The sequence below is a fragment of the Anser cygnoides genome, chromosome Z, assembly GCF_040182565.1.
Source record: "Anser cygnoides isolate HZ-2024a breed goose chromosome Z, Taihu_goose_T2T_genome, whole genome shotgun sequence".
Lineage (NCBI taxonomy): Eukaryota > Metazoa > Chordata > Aves > Anseriformes > Anatidae > Anser > Anser cygnoides.
The window spans coordinates 1,274,808-1,301,485 of NC_089912.1; the positions used below are offsets into that span (position 1 = coordinate 1,274,808).

The following is a 26,678-nucleotide window of genomic DNA, read 5'->3' on the forward strand; positions in this document are numbered from 1 at the left end:
AAGCTGGTTGGAAAGTGCACCACGGGGATGCTCACGGACCTGAGCAGGGCCGCAGAAAAACAGCAAAACAACCAGGCCAGGCTGCTCAGATTGAAGTGTCCCCATTTGCACTTCACCCACAAGACCCCCTGGGTCTGGGAAGGTTAGTGGATGGAGCGGGAGTACAGGTGGTGTTTTCGTCTATCCCTGCAGTGGCAGGGAGGAGTACCGAGCGGACACGGAAAGCCCACCTGATTAACACGTGGCTCAGAGGCTGGTGCCAGCACAGAAATTTTGTTTCTTTTGACCATGGGGCGCTTTACTCGGCACCCGGCCTGGTGACCGCAGACGGGTCCCTTTCTCTAAGGGGAAAACGGATCCTAGCCCAGGAGCTGGCAGGGCTCGTTGAGAGGGCTTTAAACTAGGAAAGAAGGGGGATGGGGCTGAAATTAGGCTTGTTGGAGCTGTGCCGGGGGGAACAATGGCAAAGCTGGGGAAGAAGGCGATGGCCCAGCTGAAGTGCATCTACACTAATGCACGCAGCATGGGTAACAAACAAGAGGAGCTGGAAGCCATCGTGCAGCAGGCAGGCTATGACTTGGTTGCCATCACAGAAACGTGGTGGGACCACTCTCATGACTGGAGTGCTGCAATGCCTGGCTATAGGCTCTTCAGAAGGGACAGGCAGCACAGAAGGGGTGGTGGCGTGGCTGTCTATATTAGAGAGTGTTTAGATGTTGAGGAACTTGAGGCTGGGAATGATAAGGTTGAGTCCCTGTGGGTTAGGATCAGAAGGAAGGCCAACAAGGGAAGCTTCCCGGTGGGGGTCTGTTATAGACCGCCAAACCAGGCTGAGGAGACTGATGTGGAGTTCTACAGGCAGCTGGCAGAAGCCGCGAAATCGTCAGCGCTTGTTCTCGTGGGGGACTTCAACTTCCCAGACATATCCTGGAAGTACAACACAGCCCAGAGAAAGCAGTCTAAGAGGCTTCTGGAGAGCGTGGAAGATAGCTTCCTGACGCAGCTGGTTAGAAAGCCTACCAGGGGAGGTGCCCCGCTAGACCTTCTGTTCACGAACAGTGACGGACTGGTGGGAGATGTGGTGGTCGAGAGCTGTCTTGGGCAGAGTGACCACGAAATGGTAGAGTTCTCTATTCTTGGCGATGTCAGGAAGGGGACGAGTAAAACCGCTGTCTTGGACTTCCAGGGGGCTGACTTTGAGCTGTTCAGGACACTGGTTGGCAGAGTCCCTTGGGAGGAGGTTCTGAAGGGCAAAGGAGTCCAGGAAGGCTGGGCACTCTTCAAGAAGGAAATCTTAATAGCTCAGGAGCGGTCTGTCCCCATGTGCCCAAAGACGAGCCGACGCGGAACTAGACCAGCCTGGCTGAACAGAGAGTTGTGGCTCGAGCTTAGGAGAAAAAGGAGGGTTTATAATCTTTGGAAAAGAGGGCGGGCTACTCAAGAGGACTTTAAGGATGTTGCGAGGCTGTGCAGGGACAAAATTAGAAAGGTCAAAGCTCATCTGGAGCTCAATCTGGCTACTGCCGTTAAAGATAACAAAAAACGTTTTTACAAATACATCAACGCAAAAAGGAGGACTAAGGAGAATCTCCATCCTTTACCGGATGCGGGGGGAAACTTAGTGACAAGAGATGAGGAAAAGGCTGAGGTGCTCAGTGTCTTCTTTGCCTCAATCTTTAGCGGCAAGACCGGTTGTTCTCTGGATACCCGGTACCCTGAGCTGGTGGAAGGGGATGGGGAACAGGATGTGGCCCTCGCTATCCATGAGGAAATGGTTGGCGACCTGCTACAGCACTTGGATGTACGCAAGTCGATGGGGCCGGATGGGATCCACCCGAGGGTACTGAGCGAACTGGCGGAGGAGCTGGCCAAGCCGCTTTCCATCATTTATTGGCAGTCCTGGCTATCAGGGGAGGTCCCAGTCGACTGGCGGCTAGCAAACGTGACGCCCATCTATAAGAAGGGTCGGAGGGTAGAGCCGGGGAACTATAGGCCTGTTAGTTTGACCTCAGTGCCAGGGAAGCTCATGGAGCAGATTATCTTGAATGTCATCACACGGCACTTGCATGGCAACCAGGCGATCAGGCCCAGTCAGCATGGGTTTATGAAAGGTAGGTCTTGCTTAACGAACCTGATCTCCTTCTATGACCAAGTGACGCGCTTGGTGGATGAGGGGAAGGCTGTGGATGTGATCTACCTTGACTTCAGTAAGGCTTTTGACACCGTTTCCCACAGCATTCTCCTCAAGAAACTGGCTGCTCGTGGCTTGGACTGGCATACGCTTTGTTGGGTTAAAAACTGGCTGGATGGCCGGGCCCAAAGAGTAGTGGTGAATGGAGCCAAATCCAGTTGGAGGCCGGTTACTAGTGGAGTCCCGCAGGGCTCAGTGCTGGGGCCAGTCCTCTTCAATATCTTTATCAATGACCTGGATGAGGGGATCGAGTGCACCCTCAGTAAGTTTGCAGATGACACCAAGTTAGGTGCGTGTGTCGATCTGCTCGAGGGAAGGAAGGCTCTGCAGGAGGATCTGGATAGGCTGGACCGATGGGCTGAGGTCAACTGTATGAAGTTCAACAAGGCCAAGTGCCGGGTCCTGCACCTGGGGCGTAACAACCCCAAGCAGAGATACAGGCTGGGAGATGAGTGGCTGGAAAGCTGCCTGGCCGAGAAGGACCTGGGAGTACTGGTTGATAGTTGGCTGAATATGAGCCAGCAGTGTGCTCAGGTGGCCAAGAAGGCCAACGGCATCCTGGTCTGTATAAGAAGCAGTGTGGCCAGCAGGTGTAGGGAGGTGATTGTCCTCCTGTACTCAGCTCTGGTGAGGCCGCACCTCGAGTACTGTGTTCAGTTTTGGGCCCCTCGCTACAAGAAGGACATGGAGGTGCTCGAGAGAGTCCAGAGAAGGGCGACCAAGCTGGTGAGGGGTCTGGAGAACAAGCGTTACGAGGAGCGGCTGAGGGAGCTGGGGTTGTTTAGCCTGGAGAAGAGGAGGCTCAGGGGAGACCTCATCGCTCTCTATAGGTACCTTAAAGGAGGCTGTAGAGAGGTGGGGGTTGGTATATTCTCCCACGTGCCTGGTGACAGGACGAGGGGGAATGGGCTAAAGTTGCGCCAGGGGAGGTTTAGGTTGGATGTTAGGAAGAACTTCTTTACTGAAAGGGTTATTAAGCATTGGAACGGGCTGCCCAGGGAGGTGGTGGAGTCACCATCCCTGGAGGTCTTTAAAAGACGTTTAGATGTAGAGCTTAGCGATATGGTTTAGTGGAGTACTTAGTGTTAGGTCGGAGGTTGGACTCGATGATCTTGAGGTCTCTTCCAACCTAGAAATCTGTGATACTGTGATACTGTGATCAATTACAGCTCGATAGGCACAAACCAGACCCCAGCACGCTACAGTGATTTGTGTCACTTTGGAACTGCCAGAGTCATGACACCTTTTTTTCAAACATTCTGCCACTTTTTTAGGATTTTGCACTTGTTCAGGGGTGAATGTCCAAAACACTGGAGGTGCCTACTGCTCTAGAAACATGCCCATATCCTCCCACACTCCCTGCCACTTGCAACTATCCCGCCTCAAGACAGATCTCCGGATGAGATTCCTAAGTAGTTGTTTAACCCTCAACAAAACCTGAAGCGCATTCAGGAGACATAACAACAAGAGCAGGCTTGCCTGAGTATCCCAAGGATATTCAACATCTTGGAGAACCACCGTAACTAGCTCGGGGGATAAGAGGGTGGTGGTGAAGGAGAAAGGGAGAGTGAACAGGTAGGGAAACATGTCTTCCCCTGTCCCCTTCACAGATTGGCTCCCTGACGAAAAAAGGCAATAGGTGTAATTGCTAATAGTTTCTGAGATATGGTTTCCAAAGTATAGAGTCGACGTCAGTGCTGAGTACAAGTACCAGGTTAGAGTCATGACCAGAAATTTCATCATTTCATAAGCCATTGTTACACCGCACAGTACCACAACAATCTTAAACCAGGGCCCGGAAAGGATAAACAGAGCGACAGGGAGCACATACAGAATGTAACACACTATAAAACTCAATTTGGAAAACAGGCACAGCAGACTGGAGATTAAGGCAATCAACATGGTGACTAGCAACTATTAAGCAGGTCCACTACTTATACCAATTTTAGTTTAACACACTCTGGTCAGATTTGTCGATATCTCAACCCTTCGAGCCCCACATTGGGTGCCAAAAGGACTGTTGTGGTTTAACCCTGCCGGCAGCTAAACACCACACAGCCGTTTGCTCACCCTCCCCCCTCCCTCTCTGGGATGGGGGAGAGAAATGGGAAAGTGAAGCCGGTGAGTTGAGATAAAGACAGTTTATTAAGACAGGAAAAAAATAATAACAATAATAATAATAGTGATAATAATAATAGTGTTAATGATAATAGTATTAATAATAATAATGTGTACGAAACAAGTGATGCACAATGCAATTGCTCACCACCCGCTGACCGATGCCCAGCCTATCCCCGAGCAGCCCGGCCCCCCACCCCGGCCAGCCACCCCTATATATTGTTTAGCATGACGTCAGATGGTATGGAATACCCCTTTGGCCAGTTTGGGTCAGCTGTCCTGGGTCTGTCCCCTCCCAGCTCCTGCTGCACCCCCAGCCTGCTCGCTGGCAGGACAGAGCGAGAAGCTGAAAAGTCCTTGGCCTGGTGTAAACACTGCTCTGCAACAATTAAAACGTCAGCATGTTATCAGCGCTCTTCTCATCCTAATCCAAAACATAGCACCCTACCAGCTACTAGGAGGAAAATTAACTGTTTCCTAACTGGAACCAGGACAGCCACCATCCACAAATCAGGAGAAAGAGCGAGCGTTTTTCCCAGTCTGCCATATCTAAAGGCAGCTGGAAGAGGGGAAACATAACCCCCATTTTTCAAAAGGGAAAAAGGAAGACCCGGGGAACTGCAGGCCTCAGCTCTGTGCCCAGTCAGATCATGGAACAGATCCTCCTGGAAACTATTCTAAGGCACAGGGAAAAGAAAGAGGTGAGTGGTGAACAGCCAGCATGGCTTCACTAAAGGTTTGCCTGGACTGACAAACCTGGTGGCCTTCTACAGTGGGGCTACGGCATTGGTGCGTAGGGGAAGAGCAACTGACATCACCTACCTGGACTTGTGCAAAGCCTTTGGCACTGGCCTGCACCATATCCTTGTCTCCAAGTTAGAGAGACAGGGATTTGATGGCTGGACCACTCGGTGGGTAAGGAATTGGCTGGATGTCCACACTCAAAGAGTTGTGGTCAATGGCTCAGTGTCTCGGGGGAGGCCAGTGAGGAGTGGTGTTCCTGAGGGGTCGCTGTAGGGACCGGTGCTGTTTAACATCTTTGTCACTGACATGAGCAGTGGGATTGAGTGCCCCCTCAGCAAGCTTGCAGACACCAAGCTGGGTGGTGCTGTCAGCATGCTGAAGGGAAGGGATGCCATCCAGGAGCACTTTGAAAAGCCGTGGAGGTGGGCTTGTGTGAATCTCCTGAGGTTCAACAAGGCCAAATGGAAGGCCCTGCATCTGAATTAGAGCAATCCCAAGCACAAATACAGGCTGGGCAGGGAATGGATTGAGAGCAGCCCTGAGCAGAGGGTTCTGGGGGTGCTGGTTGCTGATCACCTCGACATGAGCTGGCAAGGTGTGCTTGCAGCTCAGAAAGCCACTCGTAGCCTGGGCTGCACCGACCGCACTGTGGCCAGCAGGGCGAGGGAGGGGATTGTTCCCCTCTGCTCTGCTCTCGGGAGACCCCACCTGGAGCATTAATCACCCGTGACCAAAGGGACAGTGGGGGCCAGCAGGGCACGGGGACGGCACCAGGAAAAGGGAGGGAAGGCAGCAGCATGCACGGGGCTGTGCCAGCTCTGGGTCGAATCACACCGAGACTTTTTCTGTGGTATATTCAATCTATTTTATTGTTTTTCATTTCATCACCCGCAGGAGCCCTGCTAGAGGCGCCGGGGGGGCGGCCTCTTGCAGGGCTGGGGAGAGTCTTGGGCACTGCTCGCCCGGGTGCGCTTCCTGGGGCGCCGGGACCCCCGAGTCGAGCGGTGAGGAGCGGAGGGTCTGCGCCTGCAGCCCCGGGCAGAGGGACCTGCTGCTGCCTCCTGCCCCAGCTCTTCACGGGGCTCTTCCTGCTCCCTGGGGCTGTCTGCAGCTGGGACTTCGCCAGGACCCCCATGCTGGAAAGCGCTGGATGTGCCGGGGATCTGGTTCGTGTCAGGGTCTGCAGAGCTGCTGGAGGGCACGGGGCTGGTCCTGAAGGCTCCCTGCGCTGGAGCAGCGTGCCCAGAAGCAGCTGCAGGTCTGGCCTCCTGCGCCCTGGCAGGGCGGCTGCTCTCGAGGCCCAGCAGCCTCCGTGCGTCCTCGCCGCAGAGAGCCACGATGGTGCCGACGAGCCCGTCGATGAGCGGCACGGTGAGGGGCCCCAAGGCGGGCTGTGTGTGCTGAATGATGGCGTCCCTGTCCAGCCCCATCACACACAGGGAGTGCAGGAGGAAGCTCTCTGCAGCTCTCGCCTGCCACCAGCGTGTCCCATAGATGGCTGAGAGCTGGCGGCGAAGCCAGGGCAGCACAGGGTCGAGGATGTCCCTGCGCTCCCTGATCAGCACGGCCCAGTCCTCGGGCAGGAGGCCGCCCACAGCAGCGCGGGGATCGGGCTCCGCATCCCTCTCCTCGGCTGGCACAGAGGACGCAGCCGGCGCTGCAGGGCTGTGGGGGGCGGTGGCGCTGCCTGCCTGGAAGCCAACAGGTACGGGCACTGCGGGAGGGGAGACGATGCATTCCAGGTAGTCTTCGTCTCCCCGCACGGAAACCTTGATGGTCCTCATGCCCGTCCTGCAGAGTGGGCAGCTCGCCTTCAGTTTTGCCCAGCGCTGGATGCAGCCCAGGCAGAACCGGTGGTTACATGGTGTCGCGTAGGCCACGTCCTTTCGCCCCTCCCGGCACACGGGACACGTCCACGCCTCCTCCGTGGCCATGATCTTCTCGTTAAGGTGCTCTGGGGAGAGCTGATGGGGATGAGCTGCTCCCCTGCACCGGCACTGCAGCAGCGGGTATCACGCACGCTGCGAGGAAGAGAGAAGGTCACTGGCTGTGCCCCGGCCCCTCAGCAGGAACCCCCCCGGCCCCAGCCCCACGGCTGGGTGGTCCCACATCCCCCGGGGGCCGCCCCGGGGCACGTGACCCCACACAGCTCACCTGCGCTGCTGCAAGTGCTCCTCACAGGGCCCCGGCTGCCTGAGCCAGGCAGGGCCGGGGAAACACAGGCACTGCCTGCGGGGACGGGCACTGAGAACAGCTGCCGACGGCCCCACAGCACAGCTCCAACAAATCCTTGCTCGGCGCTCCAAGCCTCGCACAAACGCTCAGCGGGAGTCCAGGCACGAGCCAGGCTGGGGCGGGCTCTGCCTGCGCCCCAATATGAGCAGCGAGGGCCATGAAGTCATAGTCGATTGCTGGGTGACCTCAGAGACCATGGCTCTGGGTGACCTCAGAGCCCATGGCTCTGGGTGACCCCCACAAACCAAAGCACGTGTCTGAGAGCATTGCCCAGATGTTTTTGGGCTGAGGTCAACTGTATGAAGTTCAACAAGGCCAAGTGCCGGGTCCTGCACCTGGGGCGTAACAACCCCAAGCAGAGCTACAGGCTGGGAGATGAGTTTTTGGAAAACTCCCTGGCCGAGAAGGACCTGGGAGTACTGGTTGATAGTTGGCTGAATATGAGCCAGCAGTGTGCTCAGGTGGCCAAGAAGGCCAACAGCATCCTGGCCTGTATAAGAAGCAGTGTGGCCAGCAGGTGTAGGGAGGTGATTGTCCCCCTGTACTTGGCTCTGGTGAGGCCGCACCTCGAGTACTGTGTTCAGTTTTGGGCCCCTCGCTACAAGAAGGACATGGAGGTGCTCGAGAGAGTCCAGAGAAGGGCAACGAAGCTGGTGAGGGGAATAGTTCAGATGTGCTTCACTGAACCCAGCCCCTCGCTGGGCACACTGAAGGGTCTTGCTAGCACATGGTCCCTCCGCTTTTGGTGTGCAGTCCATGGCTTATCGCTGGCAGGCCTGGCTTTGTCCCTTTCCGCCTCTGAATCTAAGTTTAAAGCCCTGACAATCAGCCTTGCTTACTCCAGGACAAAAATCCTTTTCCTCCTCTGAGAAAGGTGCTTCCCACCAGGGCCCAGGTGGCTTGGTGTCATGTAGACCTTCCCAACAGCAAGGAACCCAAAACCGTGTTGGTGGCACCAGCCTCGCAGCCACTTGTTCCTCTGCTGGGTCTGCGTGTTCCTTTCGGTATTGATACCTGCTACTGGAAAGACGGAGGAAAACACTGCTCGTGCACCTAATCCTCCAACCAGTTGACACAAAGACGTAAAGTCCCTTTTGATCACTCTTGGATTTCTCTTTGCTACCTCATTACTGTCAACGTGAAAAACCAATGCGATGTTTGAGGGGCTTGCCATGGTGAGCAGGACCTAACCAGGGACACTATTGCACGGGTTATGCCAGCACTTGTCTGCCAGCAGAGACTTGCGGTGCACAAGGAGCTGGGAGGGGACAGCAGCAGGACGCTGAGCTGAAGTAGCCAGAAGGATATTCCATAACCTAGGGCATCGTGCTGAACTATTGCTATGACGTGCTTGGCCAGGCTGGAATGAGGGTTGCTCCTTGGGGATGGGATAGGCATCAGGAAGAGGTTCTTCACTGAGAGGGTTCTCGCACACTGGAACAGGCTCCGCAGGGAAGTAGTAAGTGCACCAAGCCTGTTGGAGTTTAAGAAGCGTTTGGACTGTGCACTTAGTCATGTTGTTATTTACATGGACCCATATATGCATTACTCTGTTTTACGCAGCCAGAAAAGGATAAAATGGCTCCAATGGGCATAAAAGAAATAGATGGGGGTAAATGGGTATTGCCTGATGGACGGGAAATGCTTCCTAAGTCTGCAGCTGTGCGAGTGCTACGGAGGTTTCATGAGAACACCCACTGGGGAGCTCAAGCACTAGTGGATCAATTCGCTACAAAATATATGTGTATTGGAATATACAATGTAGCAAAAGGAGTTGTGCATGATTGTCTTGTCTGTAAGAGAGTGAATGCCCGGCAAATGAGGAAAAGAGTGTTAGGAGATCGGGAATTAGCGCACCGGCCTTTTGCCAGAATTCAATTGGATTTCACAGAACTTCCAAAAGTAGGAAGGTACAAATATTTCTTAGTAATTGCAGACCATCTCACGCACTTTGTGGAAGCTTTCCCGACAACGAGAACAACGGCCCAAGCTGTGGTAAAAATACTATTAGAAAACATTATCCCGAGGTACGGGATTGTAGGAACAATTGATTCTGACCGAGGCCCGCACTTTATATCAAAAGTGTCCCAAGAAACTATGAAAGCCTTGGGGACAAGTTGGGAATATCATACTCCGTGGCACCCTCAAAGCTCTGGAAAGGTAGAACGAATGAATGGGGAAATTAAAAAGCAACTAACAAAGCTTATGATGGAGACAAAAACCTCCTGGGTGAAATGTTTACCGCTTGCACTATTGAATATTCGAACACAGCCTCGAGCCGATGTCGGCATCTCACCTTTTGAAATGCTATACGGTATGCCTTATGATCTAGAGATGCCATCTGATCACCCCCAGATACAGGACATTCAATTAACACCTTATTTAATACAGCTTATGAATAGACGGAGGGAATTACAAGCGAAAGGCTTGGTGGCATAGCGTCCCCCGTTAGATATAGCAATCCATAGAATACAGCCTGGAGATAAGGTTCTAATTAAGACATGGAAAGAAACATCTTTAACACCACGGTGGGAAGGCCCCTATGTTGTTTTACTTACCACAGAGACAGCTATCCGGACAGCTGAGAAGGGGTGGACGCATGCCAGTCGTGTGAAGGGACCAATCCAGACAAGTGAATGGGAAGCGGTCGCAGGCCCTGATGACTTCAAGCTCACTCTGAAACGGACTCGATAAGTATAATATATACTGTCACTGTCTATGTATCGTAAAAAGGGGGAGGAGGGGGGCTCTGTGTGATCGGTAACAGGCAAGAGGTTGCAGCTAACCAAGAAACACCCCTGAAGAGCACTACTGCTGCCGAGAAGAACGCGCACCTTGTAGTTCGCCGCAACCGAACTGACAAGCGAGGCAGAGAGTGAAACGGCGGGGAACTGCGTGACCAGGTAAAAAAGAAAAAAAGAAAAAGAAAAAAAAACTTCCGAAAATGGGCCCTATCCACTTTTTGCGATACATAGCAATAGGTGTGTTTACACTGTTCCTGGGTCTGCGCACCCTCATCAACCTTTTATTTGGAGCCTAATTAGATGGGAAGATTACCATGTTGTGCAGCAAATAATCACCGCTGGGGGCCCTAGTTTTAAGGTCTTACTGTGTGACCTTGTGACATGGGGCAAAAATGTACCTAACATATGTTGTGGTCAATTGAGCTTCTATATGTGCCCAAGTTCTAACCCGGGAAGACCGTATTGTAACTATCCACATGAATACTTTTGTGCCTATTGGGGTTGTGAGACTATTGCCACAGACTGGAATCCCGGAGCTGGAGCGGACAAATATGTGAAGGTGTGTACGGGCCACCAGGATGTAACGATAAGGGCGAACTACAGCATTACGCCACCCTCTCCAGGTCAGATTGCAAATTCATATACATCAATGTAACCCAACCGGGAGATCAAAGGTGGACCCTAGGACAACGCTGGGGAATTAGGTTGCATGAATCCGGAGCTGATAGGGGAGGGATAATATATATATGGAAAGAAGAGATTAAGAACCCCCAACGGGTAGGACCAAACCAAGAACTGTCAGGAAATGTTTTAAGAATTCAACCTACACAAGCTTCTGAAATATGAACTCCAAATAGCCCAAAACCACTGAAGGTCATTAATAAATCAGTAGGCCAAAAATATGAAAAAAATGAAGGGATGACTGAGAATAACATGTGTAAGATCATGGATGCTAGTTATTACCTATTGAATCAAACAAATCCCAACATCCCTAAACCTTGCTGGTTATGCCTTGATATAAGGCCTCCATATTATGACGCCACTGGGGATCTGGGAGAGGCCACCCATTCACGTAACCCCAACCCTCCACAATGCAATTGGGGGAGGGATGTAGGAATAACATTGACGGAAGTAACTGGGAATGGCAGGTGTGTAGGTACAATCCCTAGTGAGAAGCTCCATCTATGCGGTATCACGGAGAAGGTTACACCAGGAGGTAAAGAAAACTGGTTAATTCCCGCAAACAACGCTAGATGGGTCTGCTCATCGATAGGTGTTACCCCTTGTTTATCACTTGAACTCTTTAATGTATCTCAAGATTTCTGTATACAGGTGATAATTGTACCAAGAATTCTATACCATTCTGAAGAGTACGTATATACACGGCACACGGTAGCAGAGAACCACTTAAGAAAAAGAGAACCAATCACGGCTATAACATTGGCAACGTTGATAATTCTGGGAGGCACCGGGGTGGGCACTGGAGTTGCCTCTCTGGTCAGACAAAGTCAGGAGTTCACCTCCCTATGTGTGGCTGTAGATGAAGACTTAACTCGAGTTGAACAGTCAATTACTGCCCTGGAAAAATCGGCAAGGTCATTATCGGAAGTTGTTTTGCAAAATCGTAGAGGATTAGATCTGGTGTATTTACAACACGGTGGCTTATGTGCCGCCTTGAAAGAAGAATGCTGTGTATATGCAGACCACACTGGAGTAGTGAGGGATACAATGATGAAGCTCAGAGAAGGATTAGCAAAAAGAAAGCGAGAAAATGAGGCTAAGCAGAATTGGTACGAATCTTGGTTTAATTATTCACCCTGGCTTACAACTTTACTGTCGACAATAGCGGGACCTTTGTTGTTATTAATGTTGAGTCTAACTTTTGGACCATGTATTCTTAATCGAGTAATCGCGATTGTAAAAAAACGTTTAGAGGCAGCACATTTGATGCATATCAGTGCCAAATATGAACCCATAACCACGAGTGAGGGTGCTGAAACTCTAACGCTCAGCAGACAGGCATACCAGGAATTAATGAACAAAATAACTAACTAAAAGAAAAAGGAGGGACTGTGGTGTATGAAGCATGTTTGTTCATTATTTCCCATGGCTATATTAAGAAGGAACAAAGGGAGTCGCCAGGTGGCTGTAAGGACCTGGAGGCTCCCTGCCTGTTGCTGTCTCGGACGGACAGTTGAGAGAACTTTGTGTAAATACTATAACTGCAAAATTGATAACCCACTGTCCTATCTTAAGACAAACCAACGTGACCGGTTAAGGAGGGAAAAACACCACATACCAAGCGGAGGAAGACTACAGCCTTCATCCGTGCAACCACCAGAGGGACGGGAGACGACCCCCTAACAACAGTCGACGCAGCCGCAGTACCAGGAAGGGGGCTACGTAAGCCCGGAAGAACTCGGTGATATAAGGGACTGTGAAAAGGGGGGGGGATGCACGCCGTTTGGAGGAGCACGGACTCCCCGGCCGCCCAGCGCTGTTTTGCTTGTTGATCGCTTACTCAATAAACTAATTCTTTCTGGCTAAAGGAGTAATTTATAACAACGTGGTCGGAATTTGGGGGCAGACCTGTGTGGTGCCAGGAGTTGGACTCGATGATCCTTATGGGTCCCTTCCAACTCAGGATATTCTGTGATTCAGTGATTCTCTGCCGCCAGAACTGGGCAGCGGTTGCACTTTGCCTCGCTTACCTTCCCTATTCTTTTATTCCTGTTCTTCTTAGGAACATGAATATGATTTTCTCTTTATTATTATTATTATTATTATTATTATTATTATTTTATGATTATTTAACTCCCCCCAATCGATTGGGAGGGAAAAGTGGTAAAAATATGGTGAAAATATTCTGGGAGTTCTTAATATCACCTGAAGGACAATGCAGTCATTGATCACAGCCAACGCACGTTCACGAGGGGAAAGTGCTGCTTAATGCACTTGATTTCCTTTTAGGAAGTGGTCAACCGTCTAGTTGGCCAAGGGAAGCCAGCTGATGGCACCTGTTTGGACTTCAGCACAGTTTCAATACTGTTTCTCACTGTCTCCTTCTGGACAAGTTGAGCAGCACACAGCTAGAGCAATGCATAATGCCATGGGTGAACAAGTGGCTGACGGGTCGGGCTCCAAGAGTTATGGTAAATGGGGTTGCATCGGGCTGGCGGCCAGTCGCTAGGGGGCTTCCGCAGGCCTCCATTTTAGGGCCAGTTCTCCTCAATGTTGTCTTAAGTGACTTGCATGTAGGACTCGAGGGCGTCTTGAGTCCATTTAGGCACGATGCTAAATTGGGAGGAGCGTCTGACTCGATGGAGGGGAGGAAGGCCTTGCAGAGAGATCGTGACAAACCAGAGAGCTGGGCAATCCCCAACAAGATGAGGTTCAGCGAGAGCGAGTGAGGGATTGCGCACCTGGCAACGGGCAACCCTGGCTGTCCGGGCAGTCTGGGGGGAGGAGAGGCTGGAGCGCAGCCCTGCAGAGAGGGCTCTGGGGCTTTTGGTCGACGGCAAGTTGAACGTGAGTCAGCCGTGGGCCCTGGCAGGCAGGAGGGGCAACGGCATCGTGGGGTGCCTCCAGCACAGCATGGCTAGGCGGTCGCGGGCAGGGATTGCTGTGCTCTGCTCTGCGCTCTTTCAGCATCAGCTCGAGTCCTGTGTGCACTTTTGGGCACGGCACTATCAGAAGGCCGTAAAACTCTTCGAGAGAGAGCATCCAAAGGAGCGCTTCAAAGTGGTGAGGGGTCTGGAGGGCAGGACAGATGAGGAGCGGCTGAGGTGCCTGCGTTTGTTCAGCCTGCAGGAGACTGAGGAGAGGCCTGATGGCGGCCTGCAGCTTCCTCACGAGGGGAGCGGAGGGATCGGCACTAAGCTCTGCTCTCTGGGGACGGTGACAAAAGTGGAGGGAATGGCATGGAGCTGTGACAGGGGAGGGTCCGCCTGGAGGTGAGGACAAGATTTTTCACTGACACGGGGCTTGGCCACTGAACCAGGCCTCCCAGTGAAGTGGTCAGGGCAGCAAGCCTGCTGGAGCTCACAAAACGTCTGGGCAATGCTCTCAGACACGTGCTTTGGTTTGTGGGGGTCACCCAGAGCCATGGGCTCTGAGGTCACCCAGAGCCATGGTCTCTGAGGTCAGCCAGCAACGGACTGTGACTTCACGGCCCTCGCTGCTCATATTGGGGCGCAGGCAGAGCCCGCCCCAGCCTGGCTCGTGCCTGGACTCCCGCTGAGCGTTTGTGCGAGGCTTGGAGCGCCGAGCAAGGATTTGTTGGAGCTGTGCTGTGGGGCCGTCGGCAGCTGTTCTCAGTGCCCGTCCCCGCAGGCAGTGCCTGTGTTTCCCCGGCCCTGCCTGGCTCAGGCAGCCGGGGCCCTGTGAGGAGCACTTGCAGCAGCGCAGGTGAGCTGTGTGGGGACACGTGCCCCGGGGCGGCCCGCGGGGGACGTGGGACCACCCAGCCGTGGGGCTGGGGCCGGGGGGGTTCCTGCTGAGGGGCCGGGGCACAGCCAGTGACCTTCTCTCTTCCTCGCAGCGTGCGCGATACCCGCTGCTGCAGTGCCAGTGCAGGGGAGCAGCTCATCACCATCAGCTCTCCCCAGCGCACCTTAACGAGAAGATCATGGCCACGGAGGAGGCGTGGACGTGTCCCGTGTGCCGGGAGGGGCGAAAGGACGTGGCCTACGCGACACCGTGTAACCACCGGTTCTGCCTGGGCTGCATCCAGCGCTGGGCAAAACTGAAGGCGAGCTGCCCACTCTGCAGGACGGGCATGAGGACCATCAAGGTTTCCGTGCGGGGAGACGAAGACTACCTGGAATGCATCGTCTCCCCTCCCGCAGTGCCCGTACCTGTTGGCTTCCAGGCAGGCAGCGCCACCGCCCCCCACAGCCCTGCAGCGCCGGCTGCGTCCTCTGTGCCAGCCGAGGAGAGGGATGCGGAGCCCGATCCCCGCGCTGCTGTGGGCGGCCTCCTGCCCGAGGACTGGGCCGTGCTGTTCAGGGAGCGCAGGGACATCCTCGACCCTGTGCTGCCCTGGCTTCGCCGCCAGCTCTCAGCCATCTATGGGACACGCTGGTGGCAGGCGAGAGCTGCAGAGAGCTTCCTCCTGCACTCCCTGTGTGTGATGGGGCTGGACAGGGACGCCATCATTCAGCACACACAGCCCGCCTTGGGGCCCCTCACCGTGCCGCTCATCGACGGGCTCGTCGGCACCATCGTGGCTCTCTGCGGCGAGGACGCACGGAGGCTGCTGGGCCTCGAGAGCAGCCGCCCTGCCAGGGCGCAGGAGGCCAGACCTGCAGCTGCTTCTGGGCACGCTGCTCCAGCGCAGGGAGCCTTCAGTACCAGCCCTGTGCCCTCCAGCAGCTCTGAAGACCCTGACACGGACCAGATCCCCGGCACATCCAGCGCTTTCCAGCGTGGGGGTCCTGGCGAAGTCCCAGCTGCAGACAGCCCCAGGGAGCAGGAAGAGCCCCGTGAAGAGCTGGGGCAGGAGGCAGCAGCAGGTCCCTCTGCCCGGGCCTGCAGGCGCAGACCCTCCACTCCTCACCGCTTGACTCGGGGGTCCCGGCGCCCCAGGAAGCGCACCCGGGCGAGCAGTGCCCAAGACTCTCCCCAGCCCTGCAAGAGGACGCCCCCCCGGCGCTTCTAGCAGGCGTCTTGCAGTTTATGAAATAAAGAACAATAAAATAGATGGAACATACCACAGAAAATGTCTCAGTGTGATTCAGACCAGAGCTGGCACAGCCCCGTGCATGCTGCTGCCTTCCCTCCCTTTTCCTGGTGCCGTCCCCGTGCCCTGCTGGCCCCCACTGTCCCTTTGGTCACGGGTGATTAATGCTCCAGGTGGGGTCTCCCGAGAGCAGAGCAGAGGGGAACAATCCCCTCCCTCGCCCTGCTGGCCACCATGCTGTTGGTGCAGCCCAGGCTACGAGTGGCTTTCTGAGCTGCAAGCACACCTTGCCAGCTCATGTCGAGCTGATCAGCAACCAGCACCCCCAGAACCCTCTGCTCAGGGCTGCTCTCAATCCATTCCCTGCCCAGCCTGTATTTGTGCTTTGGATTGCTCTAATTCAGATGCAGGGCCTTCCGTTTGGCCTTGTTGAACCTCAGGAGATTCACACAAGCCCACCTCCCCGGCTTTTCAAAGTTCTCCTGGATGGCATCCCTTCCCTTCAGCATCTTGACAGCACCACCCAGCTTGGTGTCTGCAAGCTTGCTGAGGGGGCACTCAATCCCACTGCTCATGTCAGCGACAAAGATGTTAAACAGCACCGGTCCCTAGAGCGACCCCCTCAGGAACACCACTTCTCACTGGCCTCCCCCGAGACACTGAGCCATTGACCACAACTCTTTGAGTGTGGACATCCAGCCAATTCCTTACCCACCGAGTGGTCCATCCATCAAATCCCTGTCTTTCTAACTTGGAGACAAGGAGATGGTGCAGGCTAGTGCCAAAGGCTTTGCACAAGTCCAGGTAGATGATGTCAGTTGCTCTTCCCCTACGCACCAATGCTGTAGGCCCCCTGTAGAAGGCCGCCAGGTTTGTCAGTCAAGGCAAACCTTTAGTGAAGCCATGCTGGCTGTTCACCACTCACCTCTTTCTTTTCCATGTGCCCTAGAATCTTTTCCAGGAGGATCTGTTCCATGATCTGACTGGGCACAGAGCTGAGGCCTGTAGTTGCCTGGCTCTTCCTTTTTCCCTTTTGAAAAATGGGGGTTATGTTTCCCCTCTTCCAGCTGCCTTTAGATATGGCAGACTGGGAAAAACGCTCGCTCTTTCTCCTGACTCCTGGATGGTGGCAAATGCCCTGTGCAGGAGGTTCAAGCAATGGAAGCAGGGCTGCTGGCAGCACAGGGGCCAACCCATGTGGGCTGCTGCACTGGGGCAAGATCTTGCCGACCAGGTAGAGAAGCTGGTTGGAAAGTGCACCACGGGGATGCTCACGGACCTGAGCAGGGCCGCAGAAAAACAGCAAAACAACCAGGCCAGGCTGCTCAGATTGAAGTGTCCCCATTTGCACTTCACCCACAAGACCCCCTGGGTCTGGGAAGGTTAGTGGATGGAGCGGGAGTACAGGTGGTGTTTTCGTCTATCCCTGCAGTGGCAGGGAGGAGTACCGAGCTGACACGGAAAGCCCACCTGATTAACACGTGGCTCAGAGGCTGGTGCCAACACAGAAATTTTGTTTCTTTTGACCATGGGGCGCTTTACTCGGCACCCGGCCTGGTGACCGCAGACGGGTCCCTTTCTCTAAGGGGAAAACGGATCCTAGCCCAGGAGCTGGCAGGGCTCGTTGAGAGGGCTTTAAACTAGGAAAGAAGGGGGATGGGGCTGAAATTAGGCTTGTTGGAGCTGTGCCGGGGGGAACAATGGCAAAGCTGGGGAAGAAGGCGATGGCCCAGCTGAAGTGCATCTACACTAATGCACGCAGCATGGGTAACAAACAAGAGGAGCTGGAAGCCATCGTGCAGCAGGCAGGCTATGACTTGGTTGCCATCACAGAAACGTGGTGGGACCACTCTCATGACTGGAGTGCTGCAATGCCTGGCTATAGGCTCTTCAGAAGGGACAGGCAGCACAGAAGGGGTGGTGGCGTGGCTGTCTATATTACAGAGTGTTTAGATGTTGAGGAACTTGAGGCTGGGAATGATAAGGTTGAGTCCCTGTGGGTTAGGATCAGAAGGAAGGCCAACAAGGCAAGCTTCCCGGTGGGGGTCTGTTATAGACCGCCAAACCAGGCTGAGGAGACTGATGTGGAGTTCTACAGGCAGCTGGCAGAAGCCGCGAAATCGTCAGCGCTTGTTCTCGTGGGGGACTTCAACTTCGCAGACATATCCTGGAAGTACAACACAGCCCAGAGAAAGCAGTCTAAGAGGCTTCTGGAGAGCGTGGAAGATAGCTTCCTGACGCAGCTGGTTAGAAAGCCTACCAGGGGAGGTGCCCCGCTAGACCTTCTGTTCACGAACAGTGACGGACTGGTGGGAGATGTGGTGGTCGAGAGCTGTCTTGGGCAGAGTGACCACGAAATGGTAGAGTTCTCTATTCTTGGCGATGTCAGGAAGGGGACGAGTAAAACCGCTGTCTTGGACTTCCAGGGGGCTGACTTTGAGCTGTTCAGGACACTGGTTGGCAGAGTCCCTTGGGAGGAGGTTCTGAAGGGCAAAGGAGTCCAGGAAGGCTGGGCACTCTTCAAGAAGGAAATCTTAATAGCTCAGGAGCGGTCTGTCCCCACGTGCCCAAAGACGAGCCGACGCGGAACTAGACCAGCCTGGCTGAACAGAGAGTTGTGGCTCGAGCTTAGGAGAAAAAGGAGGGTTTATAATCTTTGGAAAAGAGGGCGGGCTACTCAAGAGGACTTTAAGGATGTTGCGAGGCTGTGTAGGGACAAAATTAGAAAGGTCAAAGCTCATCTGGAGCTCAATCTGGCTACTGCCGTTAAAGATAACAAAAAACGTTTTTACAAATACATCAACGCAAAAAGGAGGACTAAGGAGAATCTCCATCCTTTACCGGATGCGGGGGGAAACTTAGTGACAAGAGATGAGGAAAAGGCTGAGGTGCTCAGTGTCTTCTTTGCCTCAATCTTCAGCGGCAAGACCGGTTGTTCTCTGGATACCCGGTACCCTGAGCTGGTGGAAGGGGATGGGGAACAGGATGTGGCCCTCGCTATCCATGAGGAAATGGTTGGCGACCTGCTACAGCACTTGGATGTACGCAAGTCGATGGGGCCGGATGGGATCCACCCGAGGGTACTGAGCGAACTGGCGGAGGAGCTGGCCAAGCCGCTTTCCATCATTTATTGGCAGTCCTGGCTATCAGGGGAGGTCCCAGTCGACTGGCGGCTAGCAAACGTGACGCCCATCTATAAGAAGGGTCGGAGGGTAGAGCCGGGGAACTATAGGCCTGTTAGTTTGACCTCAGTGCCAGGGAAGCTCATGGAGCAGATTATCTTGAATGTCATCACACGGCACTTGCATGGCAACCAGGCGATCAGGCCCAGTCAGCATGGGTTTATGAAAGGTAGGTCTTGCTTAAAGAACCTGATCTCCTTCTATGACCAAGTGACGCGCTTGGTGGATGAGGGGAAGGCTGTGGATGTGATCTACCTTGACTTCAGTAAGGCTTTTGACACCGTTTCCCACAGCATTCTCCTCAAGAAACTGGCTGCTCGTGGCTTGGACTGGCATACGCTTTGTTGGGTTAAAAACTGGCTGGATGGCCGGGCCCAAAGAGTAGTGGTGAATGGAGCCAAATCCAGTTGGAGGCCGGTTACTAGTGGAGTCCCGCAGGGCTCAGTGCTGGGGCCAGCCCTCTTCAATATCTTTATCAATGACCTGGATGAGGGGATCGAGTGCACCCTCAGTAAGTTTGCAGATGACACCAAGTTAGGTGCGTGTGTCGATCTGCTCGAGGGAAGGAAGGCTCTGCAGGAGGATCTGGATAGGCTGGACCGATGGGCTGAGGTCAACTGTATGAAGTTCAACAAGGCCAAGTGCCGGGTCCTGCACCTGGGGCGTAACAACCCCAAGCAGAGATACAGGCTGGGAGATGAGTGGCTGGAAAGCTGCCTGGCAGAGAAGGACCTGGGAGTACTGGTTGATAGTTGGCTGAATATGAGCCAGCAGTGTGCTCAGGTGGCCAAGAAGGCCAACGGCATCCTGGTCTGTATAAGAAGCAGTGTGGCCAGCAGGTGTAGGGAGGTGATTGTCCTCCTGTACTCAGCTCTGGTGAGGCCGCACCTCGAGTACTGTGTTCAGTTTTGGGCCCCTCGCTACAAGAAGGACATGGAGGTGCTCGAGAGAGTCCAGAGAAGGGCGACCAAGCTGGTGAGGGGTCTGGAGAACAAGCGTTACGAGGAGCGGCTGAGGGAGCTGGGGTTGTTTAGCCTGGAGAAGAGGAGGCTCAGGGGAGACCTCATTGCTCTCTATAGGTACCTTAAAGGAGGCTGTAGAGAGGTGGGGGTTGGTATATTCTCCCACGTGCCTGGTGACAGGACGAGGGGGAATGGGCTAAAGTTGCGCCAGGGGAGGTTTAGGTTGGATGTTAGGAAGAACTTCTTTACTGAAAGGGTTATTAAGCATTGGAACGGGCTGCCCAGGGAGGTGGTGGAGTCACCATCCCTGGAGGTCTTTAAAAGACGTTTAGATGTAGAGCTTAGCGATATGGTTTAGTGGAGTACTTAGTGTTAGGTCGGAGGTTGGACTCGATGATCTTGAGGTCTCTTCCAACCTAGAAATCTGTGATACTGTGATACTGTGATCAATTACAGCTCGATAGGCACAAACCAGACCCCAGCACGCTACAGTGATTTGTGTCACTTTGGAACTGCCAGAGTCATGACACCTTTTTTTCAAACATTCTGCCACTTTTTTAGGATTTTGCACTTGTTCAGGGGTGAATGTCCAAAACACTGGAGGTGCCTACTGCTCTAGAAACATGCCCATATCCTCCCACACTCCCTGCCACTTGCAACTATCCCGCCTCAAGACAGATCTCCGGATGAGATTCCTAAGTAGTTGTTTAACCCTCAACAAAACCTGAAGCGCATTCAGGAGACATAACAACAAGAGCAGGCTTGCCTGAGTATCCCAAGGATATTCAACATCTTGGAGAACCACCGTAACTAGCTCGGGGGATAAGAGGGTGGTGGTGAAGGAGAAAGGGAGAGTGAACAGGTAGGGAAACATGTCTTCCCCTGTCCCCTTCACAGATTGGCTCCCTGACGAAAAAAGGCAATAGGTGTAATTGCTAATAGTTTCTGAGATATGGTTTCCAAAGTATAGAGTCGACGTCAGTGCTGAGTACAAGTACCAGGTTAGAGTCATGACCAGAAATTTCATCATTTCATAAGCCATTGTTACACCGCACAGTACCACAACAATCTTAAACCAGGGCCCGGAAAGGATAAACAGAGCGACAGGGAGCACATACAGAATGTAACACACTATAAAACTCAATTTGGAAAACAGGCACAGCAGACTGGAGATTAAGGCAATCAACATGGTGACTAGCAACTATTAAGCAGGTCCAATACTTATACCAATTTTAGTTTAACACACTCTGGTCAGATTTGTCGATATCTCAACCCTTCGAGCCCCACATTGGGTGCCAAAAGGACTGTTGTGGTTTAACCCTGCCGGCAGCTAAACACCACACAGCCGTTTGCTCACCCTCCCCCCTCCCTCTCTGGGATGGGGGAGAGAAATGGGAAAGTGAAGCCTGAGAGTTGAGATAAAGACAGTTTATTAAGACAGGAAAAAAATAATAACAATAATAATAATAGTGATAATAATAATAGTGTTAATGATAATAGTATTAATAATAATAATGTGTATGAAACAAGTGATGCACAATGCAATTGCTCACCACCCGCTGACCGATGCCCAGCCTATCCCCGAGCAGCCCGGCCCCCCACCCCGGCCAGCCACCCCTATATATTGTTTAGCATGACGTCAGATGGTATGGAATACCCCTTTGGCCAGTTTGGGTCAGCTGTCCTGGGTCTGTCCCCTCCCAGCTCCTGCTGCACCCCCAGCCTGCTCGCTGGCAGGACAGAGCGAGAAGCTGAAAAGTCCTTGGCCTGGTGTAAACACTGCTCTGCAACAATTAAAACGTCAGCATGTTATCAGCGCTCTTCTCATCCTAATCCAAAACATAGCACCCTACCAGCTACTAGGAGGAAAATTAACTGTTTCCTAACTGGAACCAGGACAGCCACCATCCACAAATCAGGAGAAAGAGCGAGCGTTTTTCCCAGTCTGCCATATCTAAAGGCAGCTGGAAGAGGGGAAACATAACCCCCATTTTTCAAAAGGGAAAAAGGAAGACCCGGGGAACTGCAGGCCTCAGCTCTGTGCCCAGTCAGATCATGGAACAGATCCTCCTGGAAACTATTCTAAGGCACAGGGAAAAGAAAGAGGTGAGTGGTGAACAGCCAGCATGGCTTCACTAAAGGTTTGCCTTGACTGACAAACCTGGTGGCCTTCTACAGTGGGGCTACGGCATTGGTGCGTAGGGGAAGAGCAACTGACATCACCTACCTGGACTTGTGCAAAGCCTTTGGCACTGGCCTGCACCATATCCTTGTCTCCAAGTTAGAGAGACAGGGATTTGATGGATGGACCACTCGGTGGGTAAGGAATTGGCTGGATGTCCACACTCAAAGAGTTGTGGTCAATGGCTCAGTGTCTCGGGGGAGGCCAGTGAGGAGTGGTGTTCCTGAGGGGTCGCTGTAGGGACCGGTGCTGTTTAACATCTTTGTCACTGACATGAGCAGTGGGATTGAGTGCCCCCTCAGCAAGCTTGCAGACACCAAGCTGGGTGGTGCTGTCAGCATGCTGAAGGGAAGGGATGCCATCCAGGAGCACTTTGAAAAGCCGTGGAGGTGGGCTTGTGTGAATCTCCTGAGGTTCAACAAGGCCAAATGGAAGGCCCTGCATCTGAATTAGAGCAATCCCAAGCACAAATACAGGCTGGGCAGGGAATGGATTGAGAGCAGCCCTGAGCAGAGGGTTCTGGGGGTGCTGGTTGCTGATCACCTCGACATGAGCTGGCAAGGTGTGCTTGCAGCTCAGAAAGCCACTCGTAGCCTGGGCTGCACCGACCGCACTGTGGCCAGCAGGGCGAGGGAGGGGATTGTTCCCCTCTGCTCTGCTCTCGGGAGACCCCACCTGGGGCATTAATCACCCGTGACCAAAGGGACAGTGGGGGCCAGCAGGGCACGGGGACGGCACCAGGAAAAGGGAGGGAAGGCAGCAGCATGCACGGGGCTGTGCCAGCTCTGGGTCGAATCACACCGAGACTTTTTCTGTGGTATATTCAATCTATTTTATTGTTTTTCATTTCATCACCCGCAGGAGCCCTGCTAGAGGCGCCGGGGGGGCGGCCTCTTGCAGGGCTGGGGAGAGTCTTGGGCACTGCTCGCCCGGGTGCGCTTCCTGGGGCGCCGGGACCCCCGAGTCGAGCGGTGAGGAGCGGAGGGTCTGCGCCTGCAGCCCCGGGCAGAGGGACCTGCTGCTGCCTCCTGCCCCAGCTCTTCACGGGGCTCTTCCTGCTCCCTGGGGCTGTCTGCAGCTGGGACTTCGCCAGGACCCCCATGCTGGAAAGCGCTGGATGTGCCGGGGATCTGGTTCGTGTCAGGGTCTGCAGAGCTGCTGGAGGGCGCGGGGCTGGTCCTGAAGGCTCCCTGCGCTGGAGCAGCGTGCCCAGAAGCAGCTGCAGGTCTGGCCTCCTGCGCCCTGGCAGGGCGGCTGCTCTCGAGGCCCAGCAGCCTCCGTGCGTCCTCGCCGCAGAGAGCCACGATGGTGCCGACGAGCCCGTCGATGAGCGGCACGGTGAGGGGCCCCAAGGCGGGCTGTGTGTGCTGAATGATGGCGTCCCTGTCCAGCCCCATCACACACAGGGAGTGCAGGAGGAAGCTCTCTGCAGCTCTCGCCTGCCACCAGCGTGTCCCATAGATGGCTGAGAGCTGGCGGCGAAGCCAGGGCAGCACAGGGTCGAGGATGTCCCTGCGCTCCCTGAACAGCACGGCCCAGTCCTCGGGCAGGAGGCCGCCCACAGCAGCGCGGGGATCGGGCTCCGCATCCCTCTCCTCGGCTGGCACAGAGGACGCAGCCGGCGCTGCAGGGCTGTGGGGGGCGGTGGCGCTGCCTGCCTGGAAGCCAACAGGTACGGGCACTGCGGGAGGGGAGACGATGCATTCCAGGTAGTCTTCGTCTCCCCGCACGGAAACCTTGATGGTCCTCATGCCCGTCCTGCAGAGTGGGCAGCTCGCCTTCAGTTTTGCCCAGCGCTGGATGCAGCCCAGGCAGAACCGGTGGTTACATGGTGTCGCGTAGGCCATGTCCTTTCGCCCCTCCCGGCACACGGGACACGTCCACGCCTCCTCCGTGGCCATGATCTTCTCGTTAAGGTGCTCTGGGGAGAGCTGATGCTGATGAGCTGCTCCCCTGCACCGGCACTGCAGCAGCGGGTATCGCGCACGCTGCGAGGAAGAGAGAAGGTCACTGGCTGTGCCCCGGCCCCTCAGCAGGAACCCCCCCGGCCCCAGCCCCACGGCTGGGTGGTCCCACGTCCCCCGCGGGCCGCCCCGGGGCACGTGTCCCCACACAGCTCACCTGCGCTGCTGCAAGTGCTCCTCACAGGGCCCCGGCTGCCTGAGCCAGGCAGGGCCGGGGAAACACAGGCACTGCCTGCGGGGACGGGCACTGAGAACAGCTGCCGACGGCCCCACAGCACAGCTCCAACAAATCCTTGCTCGGCGCTCCAAGCCTCGCACAAACGCTCAGCGGGAGTCCAGGCACGAGCCAGGCTGGGGCGGGCTCTGCCTGCGCCCCAATATGAGCAGCGAGGGCCATGAAGTCATAGTCGATTGCTGGGTGACCTCAGAGACCATGGCTCTGGGTGACCTCAGAGCCCATGGCTCTGGGTGACCCCCACAAACCAAAGCACGTGTCTGAGAGCATTGCCCAGATGTTTTTGGGCTGAGGTCAACTGTATGAAGTTCAACAAGGCCAAGTGCCGGGTCCTGCACCTGGGGCGTAACAACCCCAAGCAGAGCTACAGGCTGGGAGATGAGTTTTTGGAAAACTCCCTGGCCGAGAAGGACCTGGGAGTACTGGTTGATAGTTGGCTGAATATGAGCCAGCAGTGTGCTCAGGTGGCCAAGAAGGCCAACAGCATCCTGGCCTGTATAAGAAGCAGTGTGGCCAGCAGGTGTAGGGAGGTGATTGTCCCCCTGTACTTGGCTCTGGTGAGGCCGCACCTCGAGTACTGTGTTCAGTTTTGGGCCCCTCGCTACAAGAAGGACATGGAGGTGCTCGAGAGAGTCCAGAGAAGGGCAACGAAGCTGGTGAGGGGAATAGTTCAGATGTGCTTCACTGAACCCAGCCCCTCGCTGGGCACACTGAAGGGTCTTGCTAGCACATGGTCCCTCCGCTTTTGGTGTGCAGTCCATGGCTTATCGCTGGCAGGCCTGGCTTTGTCCCTTTCCGCCTCTGAATCTAAGTTTAAAGCCCTGACAATCAGCCTTGCTTACTCCAGGACAAAAATCCTTTTCCTCCTCTGAGAAAGGTGCTTCCCACCAGGGCCCAGGTGGCTTGGTGTCATGTAGACCTTCCCAACAGCAAGGAACCCAAAACCGTGTTGGTGGCACCAGCCTCGCAGCCACTTGTTCCTCTGCTGGGTCTGCGTGTTCCTTTCGGTATTGATACCTGCTACTGGAAAGACGGAGGAAAACACTGCTCGTGCACCTAATCCTCCAACCAGTTGACACAAAGACGTAAAGTCCCTTTTGATCACTCTTGGATTTCTCTTTGCTACCTCATTACTGTCAACGTGAAAAACCAATGCGATGTTTGAGGGGCTTGCCATGGAGAGCAGGACCTAACCAGGGACACTATTGCACGGGTTATGCCAGCACTTGTCTGCCAGCAGAGACTTGCGGTGCACAAGGAGCTGGGAGGGGACAGCAGCAGGACGCTGAGCTGAAGTAGCCAGAAGGATATTCCATAACCTAGGGCATCGTGCTGAACTATTGCTATGACGTGCTTGGCCAGGCTGGAATGAGGGTTGCTCCTTGGGGATGGGATAGGCATCAGGAAGAGGTTCTTCACTGAGAGGGTTCTCGCACACTGGAACAGGCTCCGCAGGGAAGTAGTAAGTGCACCAAGCCTGTTGGAGTTTAAGAAGTGTTTGGACTGTGCACTTAGTCATGTTGTTATTTACATGGACCCATATATGCATTACTCTGTTTTACGCAGCCAGAAAAGGATAAAATGGCTCCAATGGGCATAAAAGAAATAGATGGGGGTAAATGGGTATTGCCTGATGGACGGGAAATGCTTCCTAAGTCTGCAGCTGTGCGAGTGCTACGGAGGTTTCATGAGAACACCCACTGGGGAGCTCAAGCACTAGTGGATCAATTCGCTACAAAATATATGTGTATTGGAATATACAATGTAGCAAAAGGAGTTGTGCATGATTGTCTTGTCTGTAAGAGAGTGAATGCCCGGCAAATGAGGAAAAGAGTGTTAGGAGATCGGGAATTAGCGCACCGGCCTTTTGCCAGAATTCAATTGGATTTCACAGAACTTCCAAAAGTAGGAAGGTACAAATATTTCTTAGTAATTGCAGACCATCTCACGCACTTTGTGGAAGCTTTCCCGACAACGAGAACAACGGCCCAAGCTGTGGTAAAAATACTATTAGAAAACATTATCCCGAGGTACGGGATTGTAGGAACAATTGATTCTGACCGAGGCCCGCACTTTATATCAAAACTGTCCCAAGAAACTATGAAAGCCTTGGGGACAAGTTGGGAATATCATACTCCGTGGCACCCTCAAAGCTCTGGAAAGGTAGAACGAATGAATGGGGAAATTAAAAAGCAACTAACAAAGCTTATGATGGAGCCAAAATCCTCCTGGGTGAAATGTTTACCGCTTGCACTATTGAATATTCGAACACAGCCTCGAGCCGATGTCGGAATCTCACCTTTTGAAATGCTATACGGTATGCCTTATGATCTAGAGATGCCATCTGATCACCCCCAGATACAGGACATTCAATTAACACCTTATTTAATACAGCTTATGAATAGACGGAGGGAATTACAAGCGAAAGGCTTGGTGGCATA

The 26,678-nt window shown here is 54.0% G+C and overlaps 2 protein-coding genes across 2 annotated transcripts; both read right to left on the reverse strand.

The window, feature by feature from the left end:
* Window positions 1–5,922: 5,922 nt before the first annotated feature.
* On the reverse strand, window positions 5,923–8,159 carry LOC136789100 (uncharacterized). The gene is made up of 2 exons (XM_066988720.1): window positions 7,208–8,159; window positions 5,923–7,074 (listed from the first exon to the last, which is right to left on the reverse strand). Exon 2 carries the CDS (start codon window positions 6,985–6,987, stop codon window positions 5,956–5,958), a length of 1,032 nt encoding a protein of 343 aa, XP_066844821.1. The 5' UTR covers window positions 6,988–7,074; window positions 7,208–8,159; the 3' UTR covers window positions 5,923–5,955.
* Window positions 8,160–22,885: 14,726 nt separating this feature from the next.
* Window positions 22,886–25,525, reverse strand: LOC136789096 (E3 ubiquitin-protein ligase Topors-like). Its single transcript, XM_066988638.1, has 2 exons — window positions 24,160–25,525; window positions 22,886–24,026 (listed from the first exon to the last, which is right to left on the reverse strand). The coding sequence occupies exon 2, from the start codon at window positions 23,937–23,939 to the stop codon at window positions 22,908–22,910; it is 1,032 nt and encodes a 343-aa protein (XP_066844739.1). The 5' UTR covers window positions 23,940–24,026; window positions 24,160–25,525; the 3' UTR covers window positions 22,886–22,907.
* Between the last annotated feature and the right edge of the window lie 1,153 nt (window positions 25,526–26,678).